Below are 27,566 nucleotides of genomic sequence, written 5' to 3'. Positions count from 1 at the left end.
AGTTGAATTTGTTAAGTTAAATTAATTGATAATAGCTTGCAGATACTTAATTGGCTTAGGATTTTAAGTGATGAATTAATATGTTTAATTCCATAAGGTGAAGATTTAAGGATGTTAATGTTTAAGTTAAATTTCATAAGAATTGGGATTTGGAAAACCGTTAAAAGGATATGCAATGAAATTCAACCAAGGGGAAGCGAGGAAGTCACTTAACAAAGTGTAATTTTCAATAAGGCTATGATTTATGTTTGTTTGTCTTGTGTGTTTGTTTGTCTTGTGTGTTTGTTTGTTTGTTTGTTTGTTTGTTTGTTTATAATATTGTGAAAACCAATAACATTTTTTTTGGGGGGGTAGGAATGTCAGTCTCATAGAATGGTCCAAAGGCATATGATGAATTTATCTTGTTGACGCTAAGCCGATTTGATCAGACCAGTGGCTGAATGGGAGACTGCCTAGGAACTCTCCTTTAGGCCTTTTGAAACAGATGTAAACATTTCAATTAAAATAGGTATATATTTTCAAACAGACAACAGGCTTTCTAGTTTGTACAACTGGACAACTCTGGTATGGTGGTCTGCAGTTGCGCAGATTTAAGTGGAAAGAAGAGGAATACGTATCTACTATTACAGTCATCTATTTTTTTTATTTAAAAAAGAGAATAAACCAATGGTTCGCACCATTTTCATGGCTACGCAACAGGGCAGCTTTCTCCATCTTCTCCCTCATTCTTGGAGTTTCTGCACGTTTCTCTGAGTGGATCATCTGAGCTGTATAAAATCAGAAGCCGAACTAGAAAACAAAGCAAAAGAAATAGGTTATATAGTTAAATTTGAGTTTTTAATAATACTTGAGAATGAAGACGGCGGGGGAATTGAGGCGGATGCAGAATACCTTCTTTGAAGTTTAACTGTTAGGTGTGTAAAATTTTGGAACCCTCTGTCTGGAATAACAACACAAAGAAAATACCATAGGTCTCAGTACAGACGGGTGCATTTACGACAAAAGTATTTTCAAACGTCATTAATGAAGCAAATAATAAAAGTTTGCTGTTGTACCCAGTGCTTTTTTCCTATAGAAATGTTTAGGGGTACTCTCATTTTGATTCAAGAAAATGACCATTTTATAGTTCAAATCAGGGAAAATAAATACAGTAAATGGACAAAAGTACAAAGATTCACAAAAGGTTCAGGGGCATGCATACCCCTGCGTCCCCCCAGAAAAAAAGCACTGGTTGTACCTTTATACTGGCTATGTTACATTTAAGGAATATCAGATTGTTTTCATCTTGACACGAGGCTCATACCAATTAAAAACCCAATATTTATTTAGTGCTATACAGTACTTGCAACTAGTTTCACGAGATTTACACACTTCTGAGATTTTTAAAAAGTTTGCCTTGTTTGTAAAGAGATAAAGGACCCCTGACAGTTAAGTCCAGTCATGAATGACTCTGGGGTTGCGGCGCTCATCTTGCTTTACTGGCCGAGGGAGACGACGTTTGTCCGCAGTTTTTCCGGGTCATGTGGCCAGCATGATTAAGCCGCTTCTGGTGAAACCAGAGCAGCGCACGGAAACCCTGTTTACCTTCCCGCCGGAGTGGTACCTATTTATTTACAGTGGTACCTCAGGTTACAGACACTTCAGGTTACAGACTCTGCTAACCCAGAAATAGTACCTCGGGTTAAGAACTTTGCTTCAGGATGAGAAAAGAAATCGCACAGCAGCGGCACAGCGGCAGCAGGAGGCCCCATTAGCTGAAGTGGTGCTTCAGGTTAAGAACAGTTTCAGGTTAAGAACGGACCTCCAGAACAAATTAAGTTCTTAACCTGAGGTACCACTGTACTTGCACTGCTAGGTTGGCAGGAACTGGGACTGAGGAACGGGAGCTCACTCTGTCGCGGGGATTCGAACCGCCGACCTTCCAATTGGTTTAGACCACAGCGCCACCCGCATCTTGCCTTGTTTGTACTAAGACAGAAAAAGACCCAGACGCAGAGAAGGGCAAGCAGTGTCCATTTTCACTCTTCAAAAGGTACCAGGTCAAACAGAAATTGCAATGCATGTACTAGCTGGAATACAAGCAACTACACTGTGCAGCAAACAAATATTGATGTTTCAAGATTCCGAAGAAGCACAATATCCCAGAAACACAGCCTTACGTTGTGGGGGTTTTAGAACCCCCACAATGTGACTAATGTGCCTTTGCCATGTTAAAAGCAACAGCAACTAAAGGAAAGCTCACCATGACCATGTCAGAGAATGCGTGGCTAACATTAACTCAAAAACCTATAAAAAGCTTACGTTTCAGAACAGAACATTTGCGTGTCGAGTCAGAACGGGGGAATACGCTTGGGGGTTACGTGGAGCAGGGAACCTGCCCTCACCCCAAATGCAACCAGGAGCTCATTGCTATGGTCCGAGCCCCCTTGACAGAGTGGACAAGCAATAGTTAGCTCCCAATTCCTTTAACGGAATCCCTTGCAGCAGCAGCATTGGAGGGGCAGGCACAGCCAGTCCACGCCCCTCAACCAACCAAACCATAAACCAATGCCTAACCACGAACCTTACAAGTTGTGACGATTTGCTACGCAGTAGGCAAAAACCAAATGGCCCCAGCCAATCAGCCAGATGGACAAAATTCCTACCAGGCCCCCGCTTCAAAGCAGACGACCCCATGACAGGCATAGCAAGGTCAAAGCGAACAACCCTATTCTAGGGAGGGAGGGACGGGCAATCCGATGCACGTGCGAAAAGAGGAAGCCCTAGCCTCGTGCCAGGAGTTTTACTATTTCTGGCTGTCAATCAATAAATGGCAACATTAACTTCTTCCCAACAACAAGGGAAGCCCCAATCGCATCAGTGGCCAACAATCAATTAGCCCGCTCCCCAACTTTGGAGTGTCCTGGCGGCCCCCACCGCAACACGTGCTCTCCATGAAGGAGAACACGCTATGTGAAAACAGCAACTACAGAAAAGAGGAGGCTACATTGCTCACTATTTCAAAAAGGCAAGTGTCAAGAGAGCTATGCATGCAAACTCAATCTATTTCAAGGAATGGGTAAAAGAAGGAGAGAATATATTTCTCTAATATAGAGAAATCAGTCCCTAATTTGCTGTGAAAATGCTGCTAGAGGGTCACTGGTGTCAGAAGTGGTTTCTGGAAGGGGTAAACAAACAGATAAAATAAGTAGCCATTTAAAGGGGGGGTAATAAAATGAGGTTGGCGTCCTCTCAACCTTTCCCATCACAGATGACTTTGGACAGCTTGTGGTTCTGAAAGTACCGTATAAAGTCTTCAAAAAAATAGTAATTATCCAGGTCATAGCTGTCAACTTAGATTTGAAAATAAGGGACCAGCAGCCTCGAAAATAAGGGATCAGCAGCCAAAATAAGGGATCAACAATTACTTTGATAAAATACATATTTTGTTGCATGCAAATGGCTTTAGATACCTATTAGGTCCATAAATTACCATATAGCATATATTCAACACAAAAAACCAGCAACAATTTGTTGTTGACAAAGCACAGCTGGACATAGAAAGGGCCCCATTACCTTCAGTAGCTTATTTAAGGGACATCATCAATAAGGGACAGCAGCGGGACACAGCGCTGGGATAAGGGACGCTTGACAGCTATGATCCAGGTGGAGGCAAGTGCAGCAAGACTCCTTGTCCTTTAGTGAAACTTCTCACTATCTGAGCTTGCAAGGAATTGCTCAGCTCCTAGTTAAAAGCTGTCATTGACCAGCTGAATTGCTTGAGGTAGAATTCTTCCCACTCACTCAGACAACACCATCACTGTAGAAATATATATATACAGCCAGTTGTGTCACAACAATCACTCTCCTAGCTCCACTAAAAAAAGGGGGGGTGCAAGCAATGTAACATTATACCAACCTGGAAGAGAATATGCTGTATAATTTCTTATCTTCGGGTTTATCCACACAAGACAGCAGCCATTTTCCGTGGCTTTGTTCTGCAGCTGTATTACCCCAATCTTCTTATCGAAGGCAAAGGAATTACTGTCACTTTTACTGCCCTTCTTTGGACCTATATTTAGAACTCGCTTCCTTTCTTCTGCCGTTCTGGGTACTCCACCGTCATTAAAAGATAGCTAAGGAGAATAGAGAGAGATGGGAGGAAGATGCGAGAGGCAGGCGCAGTTGGGAGCGCGTGGAAAGCTGTATTTATCCCTGTGTCTGAAAAGTTAATACCATAAGATGGCAAATCGCTGCAGATAGGAGATAAGGATAGAAAGGGGAGGGAGTGTGAGAGGGGAGAGAGGGAGGGGAAAGAGGAATGGCTCGATAATGCAAACATGTGCCAAAGGGAGAAGAGGTGGGGGAGACAACAAGCAGGGTGGAATTTTGTACTTTGTGGTTGGTTCTTGAGTCCCTGGGGTGAGGCAGAAGTGATGGAATCAAACTGTTGCTTTGGTTCCATATTATGGTTTGGTTGTTTGGTTGTTGCTGTTGTTTTGCTTTTGTTGTTTTTAAGGGATGGCATCCAATTTCGTTGCACTTGTGCAATGTTGCACTAGTGTAATGACAATAAAGAATCTATCTATCTATCTATCTATCTATCTATCTATCTATCTATCTATCTTTTAAAAGCAGCAGCAGCAACGACTGCTTTTTTCCCCTAAAAGAAATGTTTAGGGGTACAGTGGTACCTGGGTTACATACGCTTCAGGTTACATACGCTTCAGGTTACAGACTCCGCTAACCTAGAAACAGTGCTTCAGGTTAAGAACTTTGTTTCAGGATGAGAACAGAAATCGTGCGGCGGCAGCGGGAGGCCCCATTAGCTAAAGTGGTGCTTCAGGCTAAGAACAGTTTCAGGTTAAGCACGGACCTCCGGAACGAATTAAGTACTTAACCCGAGGTACCACTGTACTCTCATTTTGACCACCATTTTATAGTTCAAATCGGGAAAATTAAATACAGCAAACGGACAAAAGTACAAAGATTCACAAAATGTTTAGGGGTATGTGCCCCCCTGCATCCCCCCAGGGAAAAAACCACTGCTAATAATAACTACAACAATGATAATAATCCCACACCCCTGAATAGCAAATGTTGGTTGTGAAATTTCTCTCTAAGATGGCGAGTGTGAGAGCTTTAGTAGCTTACTGGCAGTTTTTGTTTTAAACCAAAACTGCAAGATTTCTTTAAAAATAAAGGCTGCAGACACTCCAGAGCTATACCCTCCAACATTTCTCAAATGAAAATAGGGACGTCCCGTTCCATAATGATAATTTTACTATTTAAAGCTTACTCATCTGACTGGGTTGCCCCAGCTACTCTGGGCAGCTTCCAACAGATATAAAAACATAACAAAACATTAAACGTTTTTTTAAAAACCACCCTTCCCTAAAGAAGATTGCCTTTAGACTGCTCGGGAGTCGAATAACTCCATACCCTCCAACATTTCTCCAATAAAAATAGGGAAAGCGGGACATTCCGGGATCAAATCAGAAACCGGGACGGCTTCTCTAAATCAGGGATGTCGCTGGAAAATAAGGACACTTGGAGGGTCTGAAATTCCCTGCACCCTTAACAAACCAGTTTTCAGAATTATTGGGAAGGGCATCACATGCATTGAATGTATGGTGTCTATGCTGCTGTAGTCCAGCGGCGTAGCGTGGGTTGTCAGCACCCGGGGCAAGGCAAGTAATTTGCGCCCCCTAACCCGGGGCAAGGCAAGTAATTTGCGCTCCCTAACCCCTAATCTGCCACCGCTGCCAGCTTCTTCTTGCTGCTGCCTGGTGTGGTCTGGTGTGGTTCTCTCCCACGCTCAGCGCTGCGCTGGGCGGCCGCTGCACTGTCCCTCCCCCAGATAGTCCCTCTCTCTCTCTCCGCACCGCACGCCTGGCACCCACCCCCTCCACAGTGGGCGGCGACCCAGCGGCTCGGATCGGATTCGCACAGCCAGCACTGCAGTGAGAGAGAGTGAGTGAGCCAGGTAGGGGCAGAGAGCTGCGAGTGCGAGCGCGCGCCCCCCCAGATGTTGCACCCGGTGTGGCCGGCACCCCCTGCACCCCCCACGCTACGCCACTGCTGTAGTCATTGCCTTTAACAGCTATATATTATTTGCACTTTTGTAAACGAATACAGTTATGCCTGCCTCTGATTAGTATTTCCTTCCAGGTTTTCTTCCCACAAACCTGCACTAAAACACCTTCAACAGTAGCTATTCATTTAGGCCTCCCATCTATTTCCTGATTTCCTCATACAGTAGCTTCAGTTGCTGGTATGTCAATACGGGGTAAATCCACATACACTCCTTTGACAACTCTATTTGCTAAGCAGGAGTAATCTGCCTATTTATCGCCAGCATTCAAACAAAGGAGTTATATAAATCAGATCAGAACCATCCATTTCCTAAAAATAACAAAGCATATGGGACATCCAGAGTCAAGAAAGCTGGATAAAAATGGCAATGAATAAATCATTCGGAATAGGAGGAAAGCCCTTGTTGTTTTTAATAAATACAGCCTTTCTCAACCTTGGGTTGTCTAATTTTTAGATTACGGACACTCCAGAGCTATACCTAATTTCTGAATTTCTATCCTGCCTGACAAAACTAACTGGTCTGTGCTAGGTTATCATTTGATTAGGCAGGGATATAAACAAACGAATACTATACTTTCCATAGCTATACAGGTAACAGAGGTGACAACTTGAATAAACTATCGGAGGGGGCAGATAAGCCCTGCTCCACATAATCAATCACAAGACCTGGCACACACACACAATTTGAATGGTAATGCCCATAAATATGGGGGGCAGTCCCTTAAAATATTTTATTGGGGGGACAGAGGGACCTAGGTCCCTAGGAGTTGGCTCCTATGACAGGTAGAAATGGAAGCATGCAGAAAATAACTAGGTTTAGATCATTCAGTATTTGACAGTATTTGTCATTCAGTATTTGATCATTCAGTATTTGTTTTCAATGGTAAAATAATGTTCAATGAATTTCAAACACCTAGCAATCTGTATATAATATAATCTGCTTACACATTTTTAATGGTGCTCATCCAATATAGTGATTCCAGAGAACATCCCTTGAAAATTCATAGCCTTTGGTAAGAGTTCTTTATGGCTTGGGGAGAAATCAGCAATCAACTAAACAATGAAACATACTAATTACATAAAGAGGAATGCAGTTTTAGGACTCTCCTTGGCACGCAGAACTTCAGAGGACTAGGCACAGCAGTTCCAAAGTTGAGCCCTAAAACCAGCATGCATAAAACTCATCCAAGCTTATCCTCTCGCACTCCTGTATCACGGAGAAGTGGAACGCATGTGCGCCCTTCTGCGTAAGAGAGCTTGTGGTTCATGCATGTGCGCTGCCGCCACCCAGCTTAAATGACTCCTCTGTGCTTTTCTCACCTTTCTAATCTGACTCCTCACCTCCTCCCAGGAAAGATGCTGCAGCAGAGCTTAGATCCTCAGCTCCACTCCACGTCACAGTTGTGTGTCTAAGTAATCCAACTGACACAACCCAGTCTGGGTAAGAAGGCACTCTGCCAGCACCTAGATCTGTCTCGCATGCTCAAGGTCAGCCAGCATCCTATTTGGGGGATTCCAGAAAGATGAAAAGTCTGCTTTCCAAACCCAGATCATATATGTGCATTCCAGTATGGGACTGCTAATCTTATATATATGCAGATCCTCCAAGTGTCCCTATTTTCCAGGGACAGTGGCAGATTTACAGAAGCCATCCTGGTTCCTGATTTGATCCCAAAATGTCCCACTTTTCCTTAGGACAGGCATGTCCAAAGTCCGTTTCAGGGGTCTGATCCGGTCCGCCCCCGTGACGGGGGAGCCCCCAACATTTACCGTCTTTTTTCGCTCTATAAGATGCACTTTTCCCCTCCTAAAAAGGGGAAATGTGTGTGTGTCTTATGGAGCAAATGCAGGCTGCGCAGCTATCGCTGAAGCCATCCTGGCTTCAGGGATAGCCACGCAAAGCCTCTTCAGGGCAATGGGAGGAACGTTTCCCCTCCCTGAAGAGGCTTGGCATGGCTATCCCAGAAGCCAGAACAGCAAGAGGGATCGCTGCTTTCGCTGCGCGGCTATCCCTCTTGCTGTTCTGACTTTGGCTGGAGAGGCGCTGCACAGCTTTCCCTCTCTGCACAGCGCCCCTTCAGCAAAGTGGGAGGAGAAATGGAGCCCCTTCTGTTTCTCCTCCTGCTTTGCTGGAGAGGCACTGCGCAAAGAGGGAGAGAATATTTTTTTCCTTGTTCTCCTCCTCTAAAACTAGGTGCGTCTTATGGTCCGGTGCGTCTTATAGCGCGAAAAATACGGTAGTTCGGCCCCTGTGGCAGTATATGTCCAGGGGTAAAATCCTTTTAAAAAAGCTCAGCAACTTCAATCCAATAAAAGCTCAGCAACCTCGGTCGGCCCTCATGCATGTTCACTTCATCAAATCTGGCCCTCTTTGGAAAAAATTTGGGCACCCCTGCCTTAGGACATCCCTATTTTCATCAGAGAAATGTTGGAGGGTATGGAGTTATGCGACCACTGAGCCAAGGAGAAAAGTAACTAGCCTTTAGAAGACATCTGAAGGCAGCCTTGTACAGGGAAGGTTTTTTTTAAAAAAATGCTTGATGTTTTATTATGTTTTTATATATGTTGAAAGCCCCCAGTCAGATGGGTGGGGGATAAATAGTAAATAAAATAATGACAATGACAATCTGACATCCCTGTTGTCATCAGCGAAATGTTGGAGGGTGTGATTTATGTGGTTGCTAACAGGGAGCAGAGTCTTCTATCTTGTTGAGTTCACTTTCCTATGGAGAAACACAGGATGGGAACTAATACAACTTCAGGGGGAAAGTACTGTTGCCAAAACAAATATACTTTCATACATAGAAAGAAGAAAGGTTGCCATGACAGTCCTAAAAAGGTTCCAAAGTTCTTCAGGTGCTGTTTATCAGGCCTACCACGTACTTGAGAGTTTGACTGTACAAAACTGAATCTTAAAAGTGCAGGTAGCCCAATTATATATTAAAAAAGGACACCCATATGAAACTTCAATGCATGTGTGCACACAGTCTAGTTCAGTTAAGTAGGGCTCAGGTTTGCACCCCTTCCTGTCTTTTCCACGGTGTGAGGAGATTAGAAGCATCTGCTTTCTATTTTTACATAAGTATAGTCTATTGTTATATTTGAAAAGGACATCATCAAACCATGACCCTGGCTTATTTCAACAAATCATAGCTATGTAGAATGGGGTCTGAAGCTGGCTGTGATTTGTACATATATGCCATAAAACATATTTTGTTGCATTGTGCAAAATATGAGCAAGCCAGGGCTGAACTGATACTACCCTTGCTGATACCTTTCCCCAGGAAAATCAGAGGCTCACTATGTCAGGTTCCTATTGGAAGACCGGACAAATGCTAGAACATTAGCAGTGGCAAAGTTTTTATAGGTGGTTGCAAGAACAAATGATCCCTATATTCTGAACAAAATGCTTGTTTGACCTGGAGGTGGGCTGTATGAATTGTGTATTGCTTTATAATGATTTGTTGGGTCTCTGGACCATAATAAAGATTGATTGACATATATGCCCAAATAAATAGAAATGAAACAAAAATGCCTGGTAGTTTGCAGTGCCAAGTAGATAGGAAAAAACATGCTCAGGTATCAACAACGCAATACAGTCCCTGAAGCTATCAGCACATCATGCTACAGACAAATAGTTTTCCTTATGCGCACATTTCTAAGAACACTTGACGGTGTCATGAAACAAGGAAGAGGGACAAAGTAAGCCTCTAACCCCAACACACAAAAGAAAATTCTATTTTGCAAAGGAAACCAAGCCTTATTAAATGTAGATCATTTGTGAATCTGCTTCCCATCATTATAAATGGGAGGAGAGACATGTGAACATTTCACAAATGACACAGAAGTGGAAAAATATTGCACACTTCACAATCTGCATGAACCTTAATGAAAATTTGTATAAATTAATATTCAGGTAGGACTTTAAACCACAGAGATTAAGCTGAACGTTTGCCACTAAAACAGACAAATGCCGGAGACATGATTCCACCTGCGCTGATTTGTTTCATCTGGGCTTGTCCCATAACCAGAAACACCTGGATTTCAATAGTATACAAAACCAAATTGATTCCTGGTTATGAGTTATCGATTATTTGAAGACATTTGAAGGACATAGTAACGCCCAATGACAGGGAAATGACTGTACGTTTACTGACAGTCACCCAGTTACAAATGGAAAAGGATTAACTCCCCTTTTCTACCTAAAGGAGTTCAACTCCTTTGAAAATTATGATCGTCCTTCATTTTTACAATTTTTAAGGCTTCTAGACACCCCCCCTTTTTTTAATCTAGCAGGAGGATTAGTTGAACTATGGACCTGATTCGTTTATCATCAAGTCTCACAAGGGAAAAAACCCCACTTACCAGGTATTAAACTGCAGTTCAATTTCGCAGTTGCTGCTGAGAAATTCTTCTACAGGATGCCTTGCCGATTCTGAAAGGGACCAGAAGTTCCCATCAGAATTTACAACAGTACAGTCTCCTAGAATTGCCTAGAAGGAATTGCCTAGAAGGAAAACATTGGCTGGATATTAGTAACTTAAGTCACCTCACTGCTCTAGCTAATCTAGGGACATCCTTTCCTTTTTAATCCGCAGAAACGTAACCAGGACGACTCTTTTTATCAAGGAGACAACAAAGCTTCTTAACTGTTTTCTCACTTAAAACTTGGCTTGAAACACTATTATTTTTGTCTAATTATATTGTATTTCTTCATTTGCAAACCCATTCCTGCATATGGATAGATCTGATCTCCTGTTTGTTTGTTTTTCCAAATCAGTAGCATGAGGCAATGAATAAAGATATTTATATTTAGGTAGCTCTCCTTTGGCAATACACCCATATAGGCGAATAGAAGCTATTCAAGTTCAGAGTCCAAAAAAGTAAGGCAATCCATTTCTTTGTTAACCAGCAACAACATTAAAGCTGCTACAGAGCTTTCAAACGCAGCTCAGGTTACTGGAACAAATCTATGCCCGTTTAATTATGGGATTCTCTTTAGCTAATCATTACCTCATAATGAAATGGCCTAGGAATAATCCAACTCAAGACACGCAAGGGGCTTCTAGCAATTGCTGATCGAAAGACAATTAAATCCAAACAGATGTGACCAGAAAACACCATCACTTACAACAAAATCTAAACCATGCTGAAAGGAGAGCCATAAATAATCTCAGAAACAACCCAGACATTATAATTAAAGAAGCAGACAAAGGTGGAGCTGTCGTCATCATGAACAAAACTGACTACATTCAGGAGGCTCACAAACAACTTTCCAATACCGCCTTTTACACAAAATTGGACTCAGACCCCACACAAGAATACAAGAAAGAACTAAACAAGATTGTTAAGGAGCTACCCCCACACATCCAAGAACAGATCCTCACCAACACACCAACAGAACCTCGACCAGGAACTTTCTATCTTCTACCCAAAATACACAAACCAGGAAATCCAGGACGCCCCATCATTTCAGGTATTGGCACTGTTACAGTGGGTGTCTCCGGTTATATGGACTCTGTTCTGAAACCATATGCCATCAATGCTCCCAGCTATGTACGTGACACCACAGATTTTCTGAGGAAAATACAATCTTTAAATAATCTTCCCAACAACACTATACTAGCTACTATGGATGTGGAATCTCTGTACACCAACATCCCACACAACGATGGTTTACAAGCCATAAGGAACACCATATCAGATAAAACCACAGCGGACCTTGCCACCAAACTCTGCCAATTTGTCCTTACCCACAACAACTTCAAATTCGGTGATGACCTGTTTCTTCAGATCAGCGGCACAGCAATGGGCACCCGCATGGCCCCACAGTATGCCAACATCTTCATGGCAGATTTAGAACAACGTTTCCTGAACTCCTACCCACTCAAACCTCTCTTGTACCTGCGATACATTGATGATATTTTTATCATCTGGACACATGGTCAACAGACCCTGGACACCTTTCACCAGAAATTTAATGATTTTCACCCCACAATCAACCTTACAATGAATCAATCTATGCAAGAAATACATTTTTTGGACACTACTATAAAAATACAGGATGGGCGCATAGACACCACCTTATACCGCAAACCAACTGACCGACAAACATATCTACATGCCTCTAGCTACCATCCCAAACATACCAAACAGTCCATTGTATATAGCCAGGCACTACGTTACAGCCGCATCTGTTCCAATTCTACAGACAGAGACTCTCACCTAAGGGATCTACAGCAAACCTTCTCAGAACTAAAATACCCAGCAGATGAAGTTAGACAACAGATCAACAGAGCCAGACTGATACCCAGAGAGAACTTGCTGCAAGACAGACCCAAAAAAGAAAATAACAGAACACCTCTAGTCATCACATACAGCTCCCAAGTTAAAACAGTACAACGCATCATCAGAGATCTACAACCTCTCCTGGACAATGACAGTTCTCTTTCTCAAGCTCTGGGAGGAAGACCTTTCATTGCCTACAGACAGCCACCCAATCTTAAACAACTCCTAACCCACAATAATACTACAACCAGACTTAACACAGACACTGGCACCAGAGCCTGCAATAAACCCAGATGCCAACTTTGCTGCCACATACACCCGGACAACACCATTACTGGCCCCAACAACATCACACATACCATCTCGGGACTATTTAATTGCTCATCGTCTAACATTGTGTATGCCATCAAATGCCAACAGTGTCCTTCAGCTCTCTATATTGGACAAACAGGCCAAACCTTACGCCAAAGAATAAACGGACATAAATCTGACATCAAGAATCACAGAACAGAGAAACCAGTAGGAGAACACTTCAATCTCCCAGGGCATTCTATACAAGATCTCAAAGTAGCTGTTTTACTACAAAGGAATTTCAGAAATAGACTGGAAAGAGAAGCTGCTGAATTACAACTCATTACCAAACTTAAAACCATGAAAAGACCTGGGCTTAACAAAGACATTGGATTCTTATCTCACTATACATAACTAAACCATTTCTCACCTTCCCACCCCTTGCCTTTTCCTGTAAGACCTATTACAGTCGTTAAGAGTCGTCAACAGGCTCTCCCAGCTATCTGCCTATCTCCCATTCCCACCATCCTTCTGAGTAACACCCCTCCCCACCTTCTCACTATATAGAAGGATCTGGCAACTTCTATTTCAGTGTATCTGAAGAAGTGTGCATGCACACGAAAGCTCATACCAAGAACTAACTTAGTTGGTCTTTAAGGTGCTACTGGAAGGAATTTTTTATTTTGACTATGGCAGACCAACACGGCTACCTATCTACTACTGGAACCATGGAAGGCACCACATTGAGCCGCATGAAATGGAAGTCCATCAACCTCACCAAGAAACTTGCACAGGTACAGACTGATATCTTCTTTCTTACTAAATGCAAGAACCTGGACATTATACCCAAGGGTCTTAGAATTAAGAACCCTCTACAATCCACATATCCCACTGAATATGCAAGAAAACTATGCAACACTTTCTCTAAGAAGCTGCTCAAACATCTGATCAGCGTTCTCTACTCTAAACAGAAGCTAATAAAGGAGGAACTCCTTGTATTAGACAACTCTATCAGGAACCACCAAGCTTGGCAAGAGTTTCAAAAGGAAAAACAAAACATTTACCACTCTCAACTGGAGCTACTGAAAAAACAGAAAAACAAGAAACTCTCCAACCTTTCCAACCTACAGGCTACTAATCAAAACAAGATCAACAATATTGTCAATCTCTCACAACAAGCACTCAGCCCAGCCGAGGAATCAGTCCTTTCACGTGGACTGTCATTCTGCCCTGCCAAATCCCCACACATGATTCAATTCTACGGGGATTTGGAAGCATTTTTCCGCCGTTTACGCCTGAAGGAGTATTTTCAACACACACAACAACAAGACAAATCAGAACAAACATCAACTTCACAACACAACGCCTCTCAACCCACTGGAGAACAACAACCACCCTCCCAACAGAACACGGACCACCAACTACCACCGAAAAAGTGTTACACAAAAAGGGACTCCACATGGACCCCTCCTGAGGGACGCAATACCACACTGGACTTGTACATTGACTGCTTCCGCCACAGAATCCAAACAGATGTGACCAGAAAACACCATCACTTACAACAAAATCTAAACCATGCTGAAAGGAGAGCCATAAATAATCTCAGAAACAACCCAGACATTATAATTAAAGAAGCAGACAAAGGTGGAGCTGTCGTCATCATGAACAAAACTGACTACATTCAGGAGGCTCACAAACAACTTTCCAATACCGCCTTTTACACAAAATTGGACTCAGACCCCACACAAGAATACAAGAAAGAACTAAACAAGATTGTTAAGGAGCTACCCCCACACATCCAAGAACAGATCCTCACCAACACACCAACAGAACCTCGACCAGGAACTTTCTATCTTCTACCCAAAATACACAAACCAGGAAATCCAGGACGCCCCATCATTTCAGGTATTGGCACTGTTACAGTGGGTGTCTCCGGTTATATGGACTCTGTTCTGAAACCATATGCCATCAATGCTCCCAGCTATGTACGTGACACCACAGATTTTCTGAGGAAAATACAATCTTTAAATAATCTTCCCAACAACACTATACTAGCTACTATGGATGTGGAATCTCTGTACACCAACATCCCACACAACGATGGTTTACAAGCCATAAGGAACACCATATCAGATAAAACCACAGCGGACCTTGCCACCAAACTCTGCCAATTTGTCCTTACCCACAACAACTTCAAATTCGGTGATGACCTGTTTCTTCAGATCAGCGGCACAGCAATGGGCACCCGCATGGCCCCACAGTATGCCAACATCTTCATGGCAGATTTAGAACAACGTTTCCTGAACTCCTACCCACTCAAACCTCTCTTGTACCTGCGATACATTGATGATATTTTTATCATCTGGACACATGGTCAACAGACCCTGGACACCTTTCACCAGAAATTTAATGATTTTCACCCCACAATCAACCTTACAATGAATCAATCTATGCAAGAAATACATTTTTTGGACACTACTATAAAAATACAGGATGGGCGCATAGACACCACCTTATACCGCAAACCAACTGACCGACAAACATATCTACATGCCTCTAGCTACCATCCCAAACATACCAAACAGTCCATTGTATATAGCCAGGCACTACGTTACAGCCGCATCTGTTCCAATTCTACAGACAGAGACTCTCACCTAAGGGATCTACAGCAAACCTTCTCAGAACTAAAATACCCAGCAGATGAAGTTAGACAACAGATCAACAGAGCCAGACTGATACCCAGAGAGAACTTGCTGCAAGACAGACCCAAAAAAGAAAATAACAGAACACCTCTAGTCATCACATACAGCTCCCAAGTTAAAACAGTACAACGCATCATCAGAGATCTACAACCTCTCCTGGACAATGACAGTTCTCTTTCTCAAGCTCTGGGAGGAAGACCTTTCATTGCCTACAGACAGCCACCCAATCTTAAACAACTCCTAACCCACAATAATACTACAACCAGACTTAACACAGACACTGGCACCAGAGCCTGCAATAAACCCAGATGCCAACTTTGCTGCCACATACACCCGGACAACACCATTACTGGCCCCAACAACATCACACATACCATCTCGGGACTATTTAATTGCTCATCGTCTAACATTGTGTATGCCATCAAATGCCAACAGTGTCCTTCAGCTCTCTATATTGGACAAACAGGCCAAACCTTACGCCAAAGAATAAACGGACATAAATCTGACATCAAGAATCACAGAACAGAGAAACCAGTAGGAGAACACTTCAATCTCCCAGGGCATTCTATACAAGATCTCAAAGTAGCTGTTTTACTACAAAGGAATTTCAGAAATAGACTGGAAAGAGAAGCTGCTGAATTACAACTCATTACCAAACTTAAAACCATGAAAAGACCTGGGCTTAACAAAGACATTGGATTCTTATCTCACTATACATAACTAAACCATTTCTCACCTTCCCACCCCTTGCCTTTTCCTGTAAGACCTATTACAGTCGTTAAGAGTCGTCAACAGGCTCTCCCAGCTATCTGCCTATCTCCCATTCCCACCATCCTTCTGAGTAACACCCCTCCCCACCTTCTCACTATATAGAAGGATCTGGCAACTTCTATTTCAGTGTATCTGAAGAAGTGTGCATGCACACGAAAGCTCATACCAAGAACTAACTTAGTTGGTCTTTAAGGTGCTACTGGAAGGAATTAAAGCATAGCATTCCACAAAGGAGTTATGAGAAAAGCAGGGTAAAAATATTTTAGGGTTTGGACATTTTAAGATGCAACAGCTATACAAGATTGTAAGCTGCATTGCATCAAAATGTGCTAAGATACTAGTAAGTGGGAATCTGGGCTTCTGACCCAAAGACCTATCCTGATGACATGGCTGGGGATCAGTGTTCATACTGAAGGTAAAACAATCCCATATTCAACACCAGGAAAGTCAGAGAATTCTGATGGAAACAGAAATAGTAGTGGAAGCGACCAATTGCTGCTTATTCGTCCCATGTGTGGAATGGATAGCAATCCAGCAAATATGATCTATATTTATGTTGTATTTTCTTCTCAAAACAACTTACAATTATAAACGCATGCATAATATACTTTTTAAAAAAATATTTTGTCTACAATGAGATTCCTCACCCTTTTAATTCCCTCCCTCCTTTTATACTTAGGACAGTGCTAAATGCCCATTTCCAGATTGTAAAACATCTCTGTGTATGGCATGTCTGGTGTAGGGGGCATGTATCACTTGAAATAGAAGCTTCAACCAATGTTCATAGGCGCCGACTCCATGGGGCCTGAGGGGGCCCGAGCCCCCTCAAAAATTCGTTTGGGGGGGCTCTGCCCCCCCAATAATTTAAGAAAATTATTAGGCACCTTGCCAAAAACCACGCAGGGGACTCCGGCGTGCGCCTCCCAAAGTGACCGGGAGCTCCTGAGAAGGGGCGGGCAGGTCGGTCAGTCAGAGGAAGACCCCCAGCAGCAGGACTTTAGAAAGGAATGGAGCCGCGGGGCCGAGGAACGGCGTATTCGTCGCCGGCAAGGGACTGGGGTGAGGGGAGAATGGAGGGGGCGGGAGTTCCCGCCGCCGGAGCGGGGCTTTTTTTCTGGGTTCGGCTAAGGTGACGTTGGTAGGAGGGGGTGGCCGCCTCCCGGCGCGAAGCCTGGGGAGGGCAGGCCGGTTCTTGCATGCAAAAGCACCACTGCCATCCTGCAGCCAGTATGGACCCCGGTATGGGCCCCCCCAATATTTTTTATAAGTCGGCGCCCCTGCCAATGTTTACAATTTTGTGCGTTTCCAAGACTTTTTAAGTAGCTGGTTAGGATCTCGTTCAGAAGGTTTGAGACAGAGAAATAATCTTGAAAAAACAATTTAAGAAAAATGAAAACAAAATGTCAAAATTATGCTTAATCTCTCTCATGAGAGATTTCTTGGTATAATTTTGACATTTTGAGTTTTTCTCAAATTAATTATTCAAGATTGTTTCTCTGTCTCAAGCCTTCTGGGTGAGCTTTCCAGCTGTTTAAAAAGTCTTGGAAATGAACAAGCAGAACCCACTCCTCTCTCATTCGAGCCAGAGATTTAACCTGGTTGTTAGAAATCCAGTCCGTAAATATCAATGCCAACTGGAGAATCAACTCACAGTACCATTTTTATTAAATTGTGGGTGGAATAAAATGGAGGTAATAGGGGAAGTTGATGGGAACCAATAACTTTTAAGTATGTATGGTACCTTCCACAGAGCTGTAACTCACAATTTTTTAACAGAAAAACCACCTTGGAGTGATTAGCGAATAGCACCCAAATGAAGCTCGCATTAATTGCCACAAAAGAAATCACAGAATTATTCTTTATTATGAAAATTGCTCCATTTACAGCCACTGATCCCACCATATATTTTTTTTTAAATAAAGGAGCTACACAAAAGCCATGATTCAGATTTCCAGAAGTTATCGGCATTGTCTGTATTAACTTGTTAATTCAACTAGAATATTTTTCGTATCTCCCACATCTGTGACAGACATAGTGAAGGACAGCACCTGTTTTATCCAAGATGTCAGCTAACATTATCCACATACACCAAAGGAAAAGTCACAAGAACAATGGCATGACTGTTTTGTGGCTCTCTTCTTTAAACAATACTTCAACAAAAAATAAAGTTTGAACAAAAAAAAGTGTTTCCTTCCACCAAGCAGGCAAAACAGAAGACTCAAGATCCCTGCATGCTAAACCAGCATCTCAGGCATGACCAAGCAAATACTTATTCCGACAGACCACATTGCTAGCCTTCTGTAATCTGTGTAACAAAACTGCTCCAGTCTTATGAATTGTATATTCAGTACATCTTAAGTCTTGGATTGCCATGGATCAGAAGAAGTAGGAAAGCCATGAGTTCTGTAGACAGATCTTAGTGGATACGCAGACCCAGGCAGTTTAACTTAGAAAGACACTGTGTGGTTCCATAGTGCACTTCAATCCTCGGGAAGCTCAGACGGTCTCTTCAGAATAACAAGCAACGTATTTCCGGACTATGCTTTTATATGAATTCCATGTAGATGCCACACTACACATTGCTTTTGTGAAGAGATGGGAAAAAACACTTCGCCACTTTGAAGGGCAAATATTTTTTTCTCCGAAAGCTGCCTTGAAAACCTTATTTTTGCTTCTTATAGATTTTCTTTTCCCCCACTGATATTGGCCTCTGCTTTTTCTCTTTTTTTAAAGGCCTCAGAACTGCATCCACCGCATAAAGATTCTCAGTCCACCGTAAGTGCATTTCTGTGAAGAAGACTAAAGCTGTGTTCATCGGTGTCTTCTATATTTAGGTGAATTGTTTAGGTGAGCTTCTCGTGTTGAATCTGGTAATAACATGCCTGCAAATAAGGGTTTTTTAAAAATGACAATTAGCATTCTTTTATGTGGGTTGGATCCAGATTAAGCTACTTTATTATTTTTATTTACAGGATATATATATACATCTTAATAATCAAAACCTTCTACGGTGTTTACATGAAATACAATATTACCAATAATATCAGTTATCAGCAAGTTAGAACAGCTTTGCGGTTTTCAGATTTCCTAGTTCCAGCTATTGCCGATTACAAAGATTAAGGACTAAAGGTAAGGACATTGTATTTGCGATCAAAGCAGGTGAGAGATCTGACTGATAGTTCAAACAAGTCTAAATATAAATGTGTATACAGAAAAAAAATAGATAAACAATTAATGTCTTCAATAAGGATATTATTTATAGGCTTGCCTTCAGAGTAGTGAACATAATGCCTTGCTCCCCATGTTGGAGATATGGATCCATGAGGTCCTCAATCAAATGCACTTCAGAACCCAAATTCCTGATCCTGTCACAAAAAGGGAACAGCTGTTTAAGTCAACCAGCCACTATTTCACAAGACTTCACCAAGAGTACAGAGTGCACACCTATCAACATTGAAATACAAAAGGCAGGGTAACAAGATAGCTATTCCCCAGAGCAAAGGTATACCGTCCCCCTCAAGTAACACATGAAGAAGTATTGTGCTACTGCCAATGGATCAGAGCCAACAGTAGTGTTATCTCAGCCCCATGTAATCAATAAAATGTGAGTGGGACACACTGATTTAGTCCACTTAGACCCAGAACTTTGTTTAATTAAGAATTTCACCTATCTTGGCTCAGTTGCCAGAGCATGAGATTCTTAATTTAATTCTTTAATTTTAATGTTTCAATATTTTAATGTTGTATTTTAATCTTGTTTTTAAGTTGTATTCATTCAACTTGTTTTTATTATTGCTTGTTAGCCGCCCTGAGCCCGGCCTTGGCTGGGGAGGGCGGGGTATAAATAAAAAATTATTATTATTATTATTATTAATCTCAGGGTCATGGGTTAGAGCCCGAGTTTGGGCAAAAGATTCCTGCAGTATAGGGGTTTGGATTAGATGTCCCTTGTGGTCCCTTCCAACTCTACAATTCTACCAGTATTCATTGCAATTGCAAATGACAAGATTCACTGCATTTGCAAAAATTAAACAGTTGCCCACCTGGCTCGAAGCACCACATACAGAAAAACAGGAAACAAATCATCCATCGACCAAAGGAAATCCTCATGAAGACTCTCAAGGACGCTCTGTGAGATCTCCTCAAAAGTCTGCTGGATCACCTTCAGTTTGTCAGCAGGTGTAAAAGTTGTACTATTAGGAAGACATTTTTTTAAAAAGCAAAATTAAAGCATTCGTGATGCTGGCAAGGCAAATTCTTGAAAGATTTCAATAAGGCAGTAAAATAGTTGCGAGCGAATTCCGTTTTACCCCATTCTCTAACAAGAAAATCAAACGCACAACCCAAGTTTCCACTTTGAAGAAAACAGTAGTTTCTGATACCTTGATGCAGACAAAGGATTTACCTATATAGAGATGAAGCTGTCAAAAAGCCAATACAAGAGAACTGCACCTTTTAATTTGGCACATAAATGAAAGCAAGAAATAGGCTGAAGAACAAAACTCTGGTGCTTTTCATATGCTTTGGACTACAACTCCCATCAACCTTATCCGTAGTGGCCAATGATCAGGGATGTTGGAAGTGGGAGTCCAAAATATCTAGAGGGGTCCAGCTGGAGGATGCCCTGACCAGTGACATGTTAAATTGTGATACATTATATGCTTCCAGCTCACTCGGCAGTAAGTCTACCTGTGTACATTGGGGCTTGCTTCCTAGCAAATGCGTTACTACCGAAGCCTAAGACCACAATCCTCAGATCACCAAGTGGAAGTAGCGCTACTGACTAGGTATGCCCCACGGAGAGCCTCAAGGTCCAAAAATAGCAACACCCTAGTGGTCCCGGGCCCTAAGGAAGTTAGATTAGCTTCAACCAGAGCCAGGGCCTTTTCAACACTGGCTCCAGCTTGGTGGAACACTCTGCCTCATGAGACCAGGGCCCTGCAGGATCTGACTTCTTTCTGCAGGGCCTGTAAAACAGAGTTGTTCCACCTGGCCTTTGGCTTGGAGCCAGTTTGATTCCCTCCCCCTCATTCTTTTTTCTTCTTCCTTTCTCCTCCTGTGATGAGGCTGCATTTTACTATTTTAATGTTTCAATATTTTAATTGTTGTATTTTAATCTTGTTTTTAAGTTGTATTCATTCAACTTGTTTTTATTATTGCTTGTTAGCCGCCCTGAGCCTGGCCTTGGCTGGGGAGGGCGGGGTATAAATAAAAATTATTATTATTATTATTATTAGGACCAGAAAGACAGGACAATAAGGAGTCAATGTTCAAGATTACCTGATCTGTTGTAAGCACTCCACTGCTGAAGCAAAACAGGCATCTTTTGTATTTGGCAATACCTAAGCATAAGAATGAAAACCTATGATGATTTCTAACTGCTTATTGGATAGAATAATTCATCACACCAATTTCAGAAGTAATCAGAGATGCTGGATTAAGACTGCAATAAATCTCAACTTCTAGAGCACCACAATAGTTCAGTTTCTGCATGAATTCCAGTTTCGAGAAGGCTACTTCAAATGGGGGTGGGGAGATGATATATTCAACAGTGCACATCAGGGCTGTGAGTTTTATGCTTTAGTTTGTCTTACATTTAGGGATGCTTGAGGAATTTGATTTCTGTGAACTGCAGTGCAAACAGACCCGATCCTCACCTCCCAGATTAATGTTCCAATTAGAATGTTATTATATGTGAAATAAGTAAAGTTTCAATTCCGAACACTTCTGAATTTACTCAATTCTTGGTTTTGGGGGTGGGGGTGGGGAGTGTTTTCAGATGCATAGGTTAGGATAAAACATATTCTAGCCATGAGTACATTTTGAGAATTTTTAAATTTTTGTTTCATGATAAAATATGTACTGTATTCAAATGGATTGTTTGTGGGGTTTTTAAAAAATGTGCGTAACGTGGAAACAAGACAGAACAGACTTATGAATGAACACATGCAAAATTGACAGGGAGTTTGATTGCTCTGCCCATCCCTACTTCTATATCGTCACTATATTAAAAATAGAATTAAAGTTGTGTTTCTGGCCATGTGTAAATTTGATCAATTAAAATGAAAGAAGAGGATCAACTTGAACAATTATCTAGTTAGTGATAGACATCTGCACTTGAGAAATGCAACTCTCAAAATCCTTCAGTGAATATTATCAATCTTACTTTGGGTCCCCACTTTATGAGAACCAAGCCAAGACATAACTGTGGCTGGGAATATCAAGTTGGTGACATGCTGCTGCCCTGTTCTTTCTGAGCCATGTCCAAAAATCTCAGCTTCATCATGGTTGCACACTTGTTCTCTATAGACGCTAGCAGTCAGGATGGGCACAAAATGATATCATCAGACTGTGCTGGCCCAAAGGCGCCTAGTCTGCAAAACGCAAAGTTTTCTCACTTTCTCCCTCTTTAGCAACAACATTGTGGCCTGCCTCTGGCATGCAGAATGTACCAACTGGACACCTGCACTTTATAAATTCCATATGGAAGGATTATTGCTTTGCTTTAATAGAGAAAGTGCAGCTTAACCACATGCAGAATACGAACATCTAAAAAGAAAGCCTCCACCCAAATCAATGAATAATTAGATTGTACTGTATCTTTTAACGAAGCAATGATTTGGGGATCATTTTTAAAAAATCACTTAAGTGAAATAATGACAGGAAACGATAAATATTACATGTCCTTGGAGCCATGCATCTAGAAGAACTGTACGCTGTAAACTGTAAAAATGATTGACATATAAATGTCAAGTGCTAATGAAAACAGCAATGTATTAAAACTGACACACACAGTGACTGCAGTCTAGCTTTATTCAATTCAAAGGCTATCAAAGATATGCTGTTAAGGGAACTCCAGATGAAATATAACATACCTTTTTATTTTCACCAAGAATACAGGTTTTCATTGGCCAAAATTTCCTGAAAGAAGTACCATGAGTATAGTTAATTATTTTCCAGCCATGGAAGAAAGGATGTTAAACAAAAGAATTTGTTTTCTAACACCCTTACAAATATATAATTGAGGTTTCAGGTTCTTAGTAAAGGTAAAGGGACCTTTAGGTCCAGTCGTGGCTGACTCTGGGGTTGCAGCGCTCATCTCGCTTTACTGGCCGAGGGAGCCGGCGTACAGCTTCCGGGTCATGTGGCCAGCATGACTTAAGCTGCTTCTGGCGAACCAGAGCAGGGCACGGAAACACCGTTTACCTTCCCACCGGAGCGGTACCTATTTATCTACTTGCACTTTGACGTGCTTTCGAACTGCTAGGTTGGCAGAAGCAGGGACCGAGTTCTTAGCATAGTGGAATTTCCTCATATATCTGGATCAGTCAAATGAGAGGATCAAAGCACTGAGGACACTGACAAACTGGAACGTGTCCAGAGGAGGGCAACCAAAATGGTCAAAGGCCTGGAAACGATGCCTTATGAGGAATGGTTAAGGGAGCTGGGCATGTTTAGCCTGGAGAAGAGGAGGTTAAGGGGTGATATGATAGCCATGTTCAAATATGTAAAAGGATGTCACATAGAGGAGGGAGAAAGGTTGTTTTCTGCTGCTCCAGAGAAGCGGACACGGAGCAATGGATCCAAACTACAAGAAAGAAGATTCCACCTAAACATTAGGAAGAACTTCCTGACAGTAAGAGCTGTTTGACAGTGGAATTTGCTACCAAGGAGTGTGGTAGAGTCTCCTTCTTTGGAGGTCTTTAAGCAGAGGCTTGACAACCATATGTCAGGAGTGCTCTGATGGTGTTTCCTGCTTGGCAGGGGGTTGGACTCGATGGCCCTTGTGGTCTCTTCCAACTCTATGATTCTATGATTCTATGAAAGCAAAAACCTTTTGGCTCATCTTAATGCAAGCTTCCTGGACCTGGTGCCCTCCAGACGCCATTGGTCTGGAACTTTCACTGATGCTGCTGGGAGTTGCTGTCTGAAACATCTGGGAGGACACCAGGTTGGGAAAGGTTGGCTTAAGAGCAAAGATGAACTAAGTGAAGAATGCACATTTCTTTGTGGAATGGCCATAAGAAAACCAGCCTTCTGCCCAAAAGACTTTGGAAAGCTCTATATCTCCCTTGTGAGAGATGACAATTAATCCCCCGACAGTAACAAACAGGAAATAAGTACAGTGGTACAGTGGTACTTCGGGTTACATATGCTTCAGTTTACATACTCGAGAGCAACCGGGCAATAAGCTTCAATAGTCTGTTTTAAAAGGTTTCTTATTGATGATGAAAACAGTTAGAATGCAGAGCGCCTCTATTCCGTGTCTTGCTCCTTCACTGGCAGAATCTGAGAGTGGGCGGTCCTTAAACCTTCCCCAGCAGAGTAGTTTTTTGACGCCCAGTCTGCGCCTCCCCTCTCTGTGCGGAAGCCTACTGAGCGAGGGCGTGGGTAACAGAGGACCTCTCTCCTCCCCACTTTGCTCAGGCAAGGTGTCCTGGCACCGCTTAGCCTCCTCCAAGCCCTGCAGCTCCTCTCCACTGGAGGCGTGGTTGCTCTCCTCCGCTGAGGAGATGCTGCTTCCCACGATCTTTGGGGGCTCTCTGTAATCCATCTGGCTTTTCCCCTCTTGCCCCTGGGCCGATGGCAGTTCCCTGACAATACGATTCAGGTTACAGACTCCGCTAATCCAGAAATAGTACCTCGGGTTAAGAACTTTGCTTCAGGATGAGAACAGAAATCGTGCTCCGGCAGCAGCTGGAGGCCCCATTAGCTAAAGTGGTGCTTCAGGTTAAGAACAGTTTCAGGTTAAGAACGGACCTCCGGAACGAATTAAGTACATAACCCGAGTTACCACTGTACTGCATTCTCTAGCCAGGAGAAACACATTGAAGCATGCTTACATTTGCACCCCCAAAAAGCTCAACAGAGCCATGTCTGGTTGTTTGTTCAGACGCAGGACGCACTCCCAGTAAACATCTTCCTCTCGCTCATTATCTAAGGCGTACAGCATGAACAAAGGAGGGTAGAGTCGCGGTAGCAACACAGGAAGTAGCAACCCAGAGCTTGTGACCACATAGCTGAAAAACACAAAATGAAGGAAGAGCTTGGATGAACGAGGGGCAACTCACAGAAATCTTTATTATATGGCTCGGGCTCTCCTCAACCAGTCCTATCTTTTTTTCCCTTTTTAAAAATACTTTTATTTTGCTTTAAACAAATTGTTGGGGTTCCAAAGCGTTGCTCGAGAGCAAGCAGGCAAATGCCTCCCTGCTCGGCTGTGAAGCCTTGCTTTTGATGCCAAAATAAACTTAATCTGTCCAGAGCACCACTCTCCCGTGGCTGGCTCATTCACTGGCAGAATCCGTGAGTGGGCGGTCCTTAAACCTTCCCCAGCAAAGTAGTTTCTTGATGCCCAGTCTGTGCCTCCCCTCTCGGTGCGAAAGCTTATTGCACAAGGAGGGTGTGGGTAACGGAGGACCTCTCTCCTCCCCGCTTTGCCCAGGCAAGGTGTCCTGGCACCGCCTCGCCTCCTCCGAGCCCTGAAGCTCCTCTCCACTGGAGGCGTGGCTTCCTTCCTCCGCTGAGGAGGTGCTGCTTCCCACGATCTTTGGGGGCTCTCTGTAATCCATCTGGCTTTTCCCCTCTCCCCCCTGAGCCGATGGCAGTTCCCTGACACAAATACATATAAATATAGACAACCAAAATTACAAAAGAAAATTCCTTAGAAATAATAATGAAAAAAGCTAAAAATCTACAAAAAATGTACAAAAAGTACATGGCGTAAAACATAAGCCATTATGGGAAAGAAAAAAGAAAAAGGAAAGAAGAAGAATGAGGAAAGAAAAGAAAAAAGGGAAAAAAGGAAAAAAGAAGGAAAAAAGAGAGAGGAAGATGAGCCAAAACAAGAAGGCTCATCTATTCTACGCTTCCGTCAAGGTCACAACAGATAATTTATGCTTATCAATTCTCTCTATCTGCATTCCAACAAATCCCTCATCTTGGTATCAGGGAACATTTGTCTATGCGGTATCACTCTAAACATAGCCAGGTCTTTCTTGTTGAACCCTTGTCCCGTAGATAATTATCAACCTGTCCTATCAACAACACATGTTGAGGAAGAAAGACAACCAGTCCAAGGAAAGGTGGGTGGGTGTGATAGGAAATTCACTCCCCAAACTTCCTGCTCCTCTTTCCACAAAGAGCAATCAATCCCCTGTTCAGTTCTTAAGCTCCTGAGCAGCTTAAATGTTTTGTCCATGTTGGATGACATCACTGCCCCTAAAGCTGGAACAATTGTGTTCCATATTTGTGTGTGAGGAACAACTGGCACTATGAGGTGTGCACATGTACACACTGAGCTCAGGAATATCACCACAGCAAGGGGAGGACTAGTCTGTCAAGTTTTTAATTGAAAGAATCAATTACGCCTAGGATTAAATTGGGGTTAAATTTATAAATAAGAAAATGCACGATAAGGAAAGTGATGTAATATGATTATGACTGTGATTTGGTTTTTTGAAATATTGATATTGGAAACTGCTACAGATAATTACTAAGAAATTCAGACGGAAGAGACTCGAGGAAGTCAAATACTATGTTTATGAAGATGGATAGTACTTGATTGTAATTAATTAAGTGGCATTATGCTGTATTGTATGTTCTTATTTTTTTCCCCTTTTTTCTATCTTTTTCTGTTCTATTTTCTGTTTGTTTTTGATACTGTTAATTCTTTTGTATTATGCTTATTTACTGAAAATAATAAATATTATTTGGAAAGAAAGAGAAAAAAGGGGAGGGCTAGTCTGGCCCTAGCCATTGATGAGAGAAGGAGCAGCTGTGGAGAGCTTCCTCCCTGATCCTACCATCCCATGTCAAACATTTCTAAACAGATTTCTATCTACATACCCTGGTTCTGGAGATTCTGGCCTGGAGTCATTTTTTCCACTACAGAATGATCTCCTTCCTTTGGTCTCAGTCACCAAGAGTGGGATTGAACTGCCCTCTTCAGGAAGATCAGGGAACAGGAATCTTAAAACCAAAACGTGTGTAAAATTAACCACAACTCACCAAACTGTTTCAAAAATTATTAACAAGGGTTGCAACCATTTTTTTCAAATATAATTCTCTTCGAATAATTCTCTTCGATTTTCTTTCTTGCAGGAGAACCTAGCAACAATTCAACAGCTGCTGGATGATCAGCTTTTCTGCACAAATGCATTCCTTTATGCATGTTTGTTAAAAGAGAAAGGTGGAAGTATAAAGGTTTTACACTAAATGAGAGACAAAGTTCATTGGTTTTTTTCCTTACCTGACTAGCTGGAAGATGCGTTTGAGGTAGGATTTAATTTCCCTGACTGCTTCCTGCAACAGCCGCCGATTAGCTCCCACGCCTACATACGTCATTCGGTATACAGCAACTAGGGTCTCAACAAGTTTTCCCAAAGGATGCAGGGGAGTATCACATGCCTAAAAAGCAAAGGATCAGAGAATTAGGTG

The 27,566-nt window shown here is 42.3% G+C and overlaps 2 protein-coding genes across 9 annotated transcripts in view; both read right to left on the bottom strand.

The window, feature by feature from the left end:
• The window catches only part of MPP4 (MAGUK p55 scaffold protein 4), a 42,213-nt gene extending 31,191 nt beyond the window's left edge, over window positions 1-11,022 (bottom strand). For 3 of the 6 annotated variants that reach the window (XM_083473414.1, XM_083473415.1, XM_083473416.1), the window contains exons 1-2: window positions 3,899-4,393; window positions 678-789 (exon numbers count right to left, since the gene is read on the bottom strand). In XM_083473414.1, coding sequence (XP_083329540.1) covers window positions 678-762 — 85 coding nt within the window. In that variant the 5' untranslated portion in view covers window positions 763-789; window positions 3,899-4,393. Of the gene's footprint in view, window positions 1-677; window positions 790-3,898; window positions 4,395-10,440 lie in introns of those variants that run through there. The other 3 variants (XM_083473412.1, XM_083473413.1, XM_083473411.1) reach the window with 3 other exon arrangements.
• Window positions 11,023-17,971: 6,949 nt separating this feature from the next.
• Window positions 17,972-27,566, bottom strand: part of ALS2 (alsin Rho guanine nucleotide exchange factor ALS2) — a 52,157-nt gene continuing 42,562 nt past the window's right edge. For 2 of the 3 annotated variants that reach the window (XM_083471942.1, XM_083471943.1), the window contains exons 27-34: window positions 27,379-27,536; window positions 26,976-27,098; window positions 24,971-25,147; window positions 23,003-23,048; window positions 21,408-21,469; window positions 20,171-20,320; window positions 19,396-19,492; window positions 17,972-19,009 (exon numbers count right to left, since the gene is read on the bottom strand). In XM_083471942.1, the coding sequence (XP_083328068.1) occupies window positions 18,971-19,009; window positions 19,396-19,492; window positions 20,171-20,320; window positions 21,408-21,469; window positions 23,003-23,048; window positions 24,971-25,147; window positions 26,976-27,098; window positions 27,379-27,536 (852 nt within the window). In that variant the 3' untranslated portion in view covers window positions 17,972-18,970. Of the gene's footprint in view, window positions 19,010-19,395; window positions 19,493-20,170; window positions 20,321-21,407; window positions 21,470-22,807; window positions 22,851-23,002; window positions 23,049-24,970; window positions 25,148-26,975; window positions 27,099-27,378; window positions 27,537-27,566 lie in introns of all 3 variants that reach the window. The other variant, XR_014518568.1, reaches the window with a different exon arrangement.

Source organism: Podarcis liolepis (genome assembly GCF_965112155.1).
Source record: "Podarcis liolepis genome assembly, chromosome: 1".
In the NCBI taxonomy this organism is placed as follows: Eukaryota; Metazoa; Chordata; class Lepidosauria; order Squamata; family Lacertidae; genus Podarcis; species Podarcis liolepis.
The sequence above is the reverse complement of the archived record's forward strand: the minus strand, read 5'-3'. Positions and strand labels throughout refer to the sequence as shown.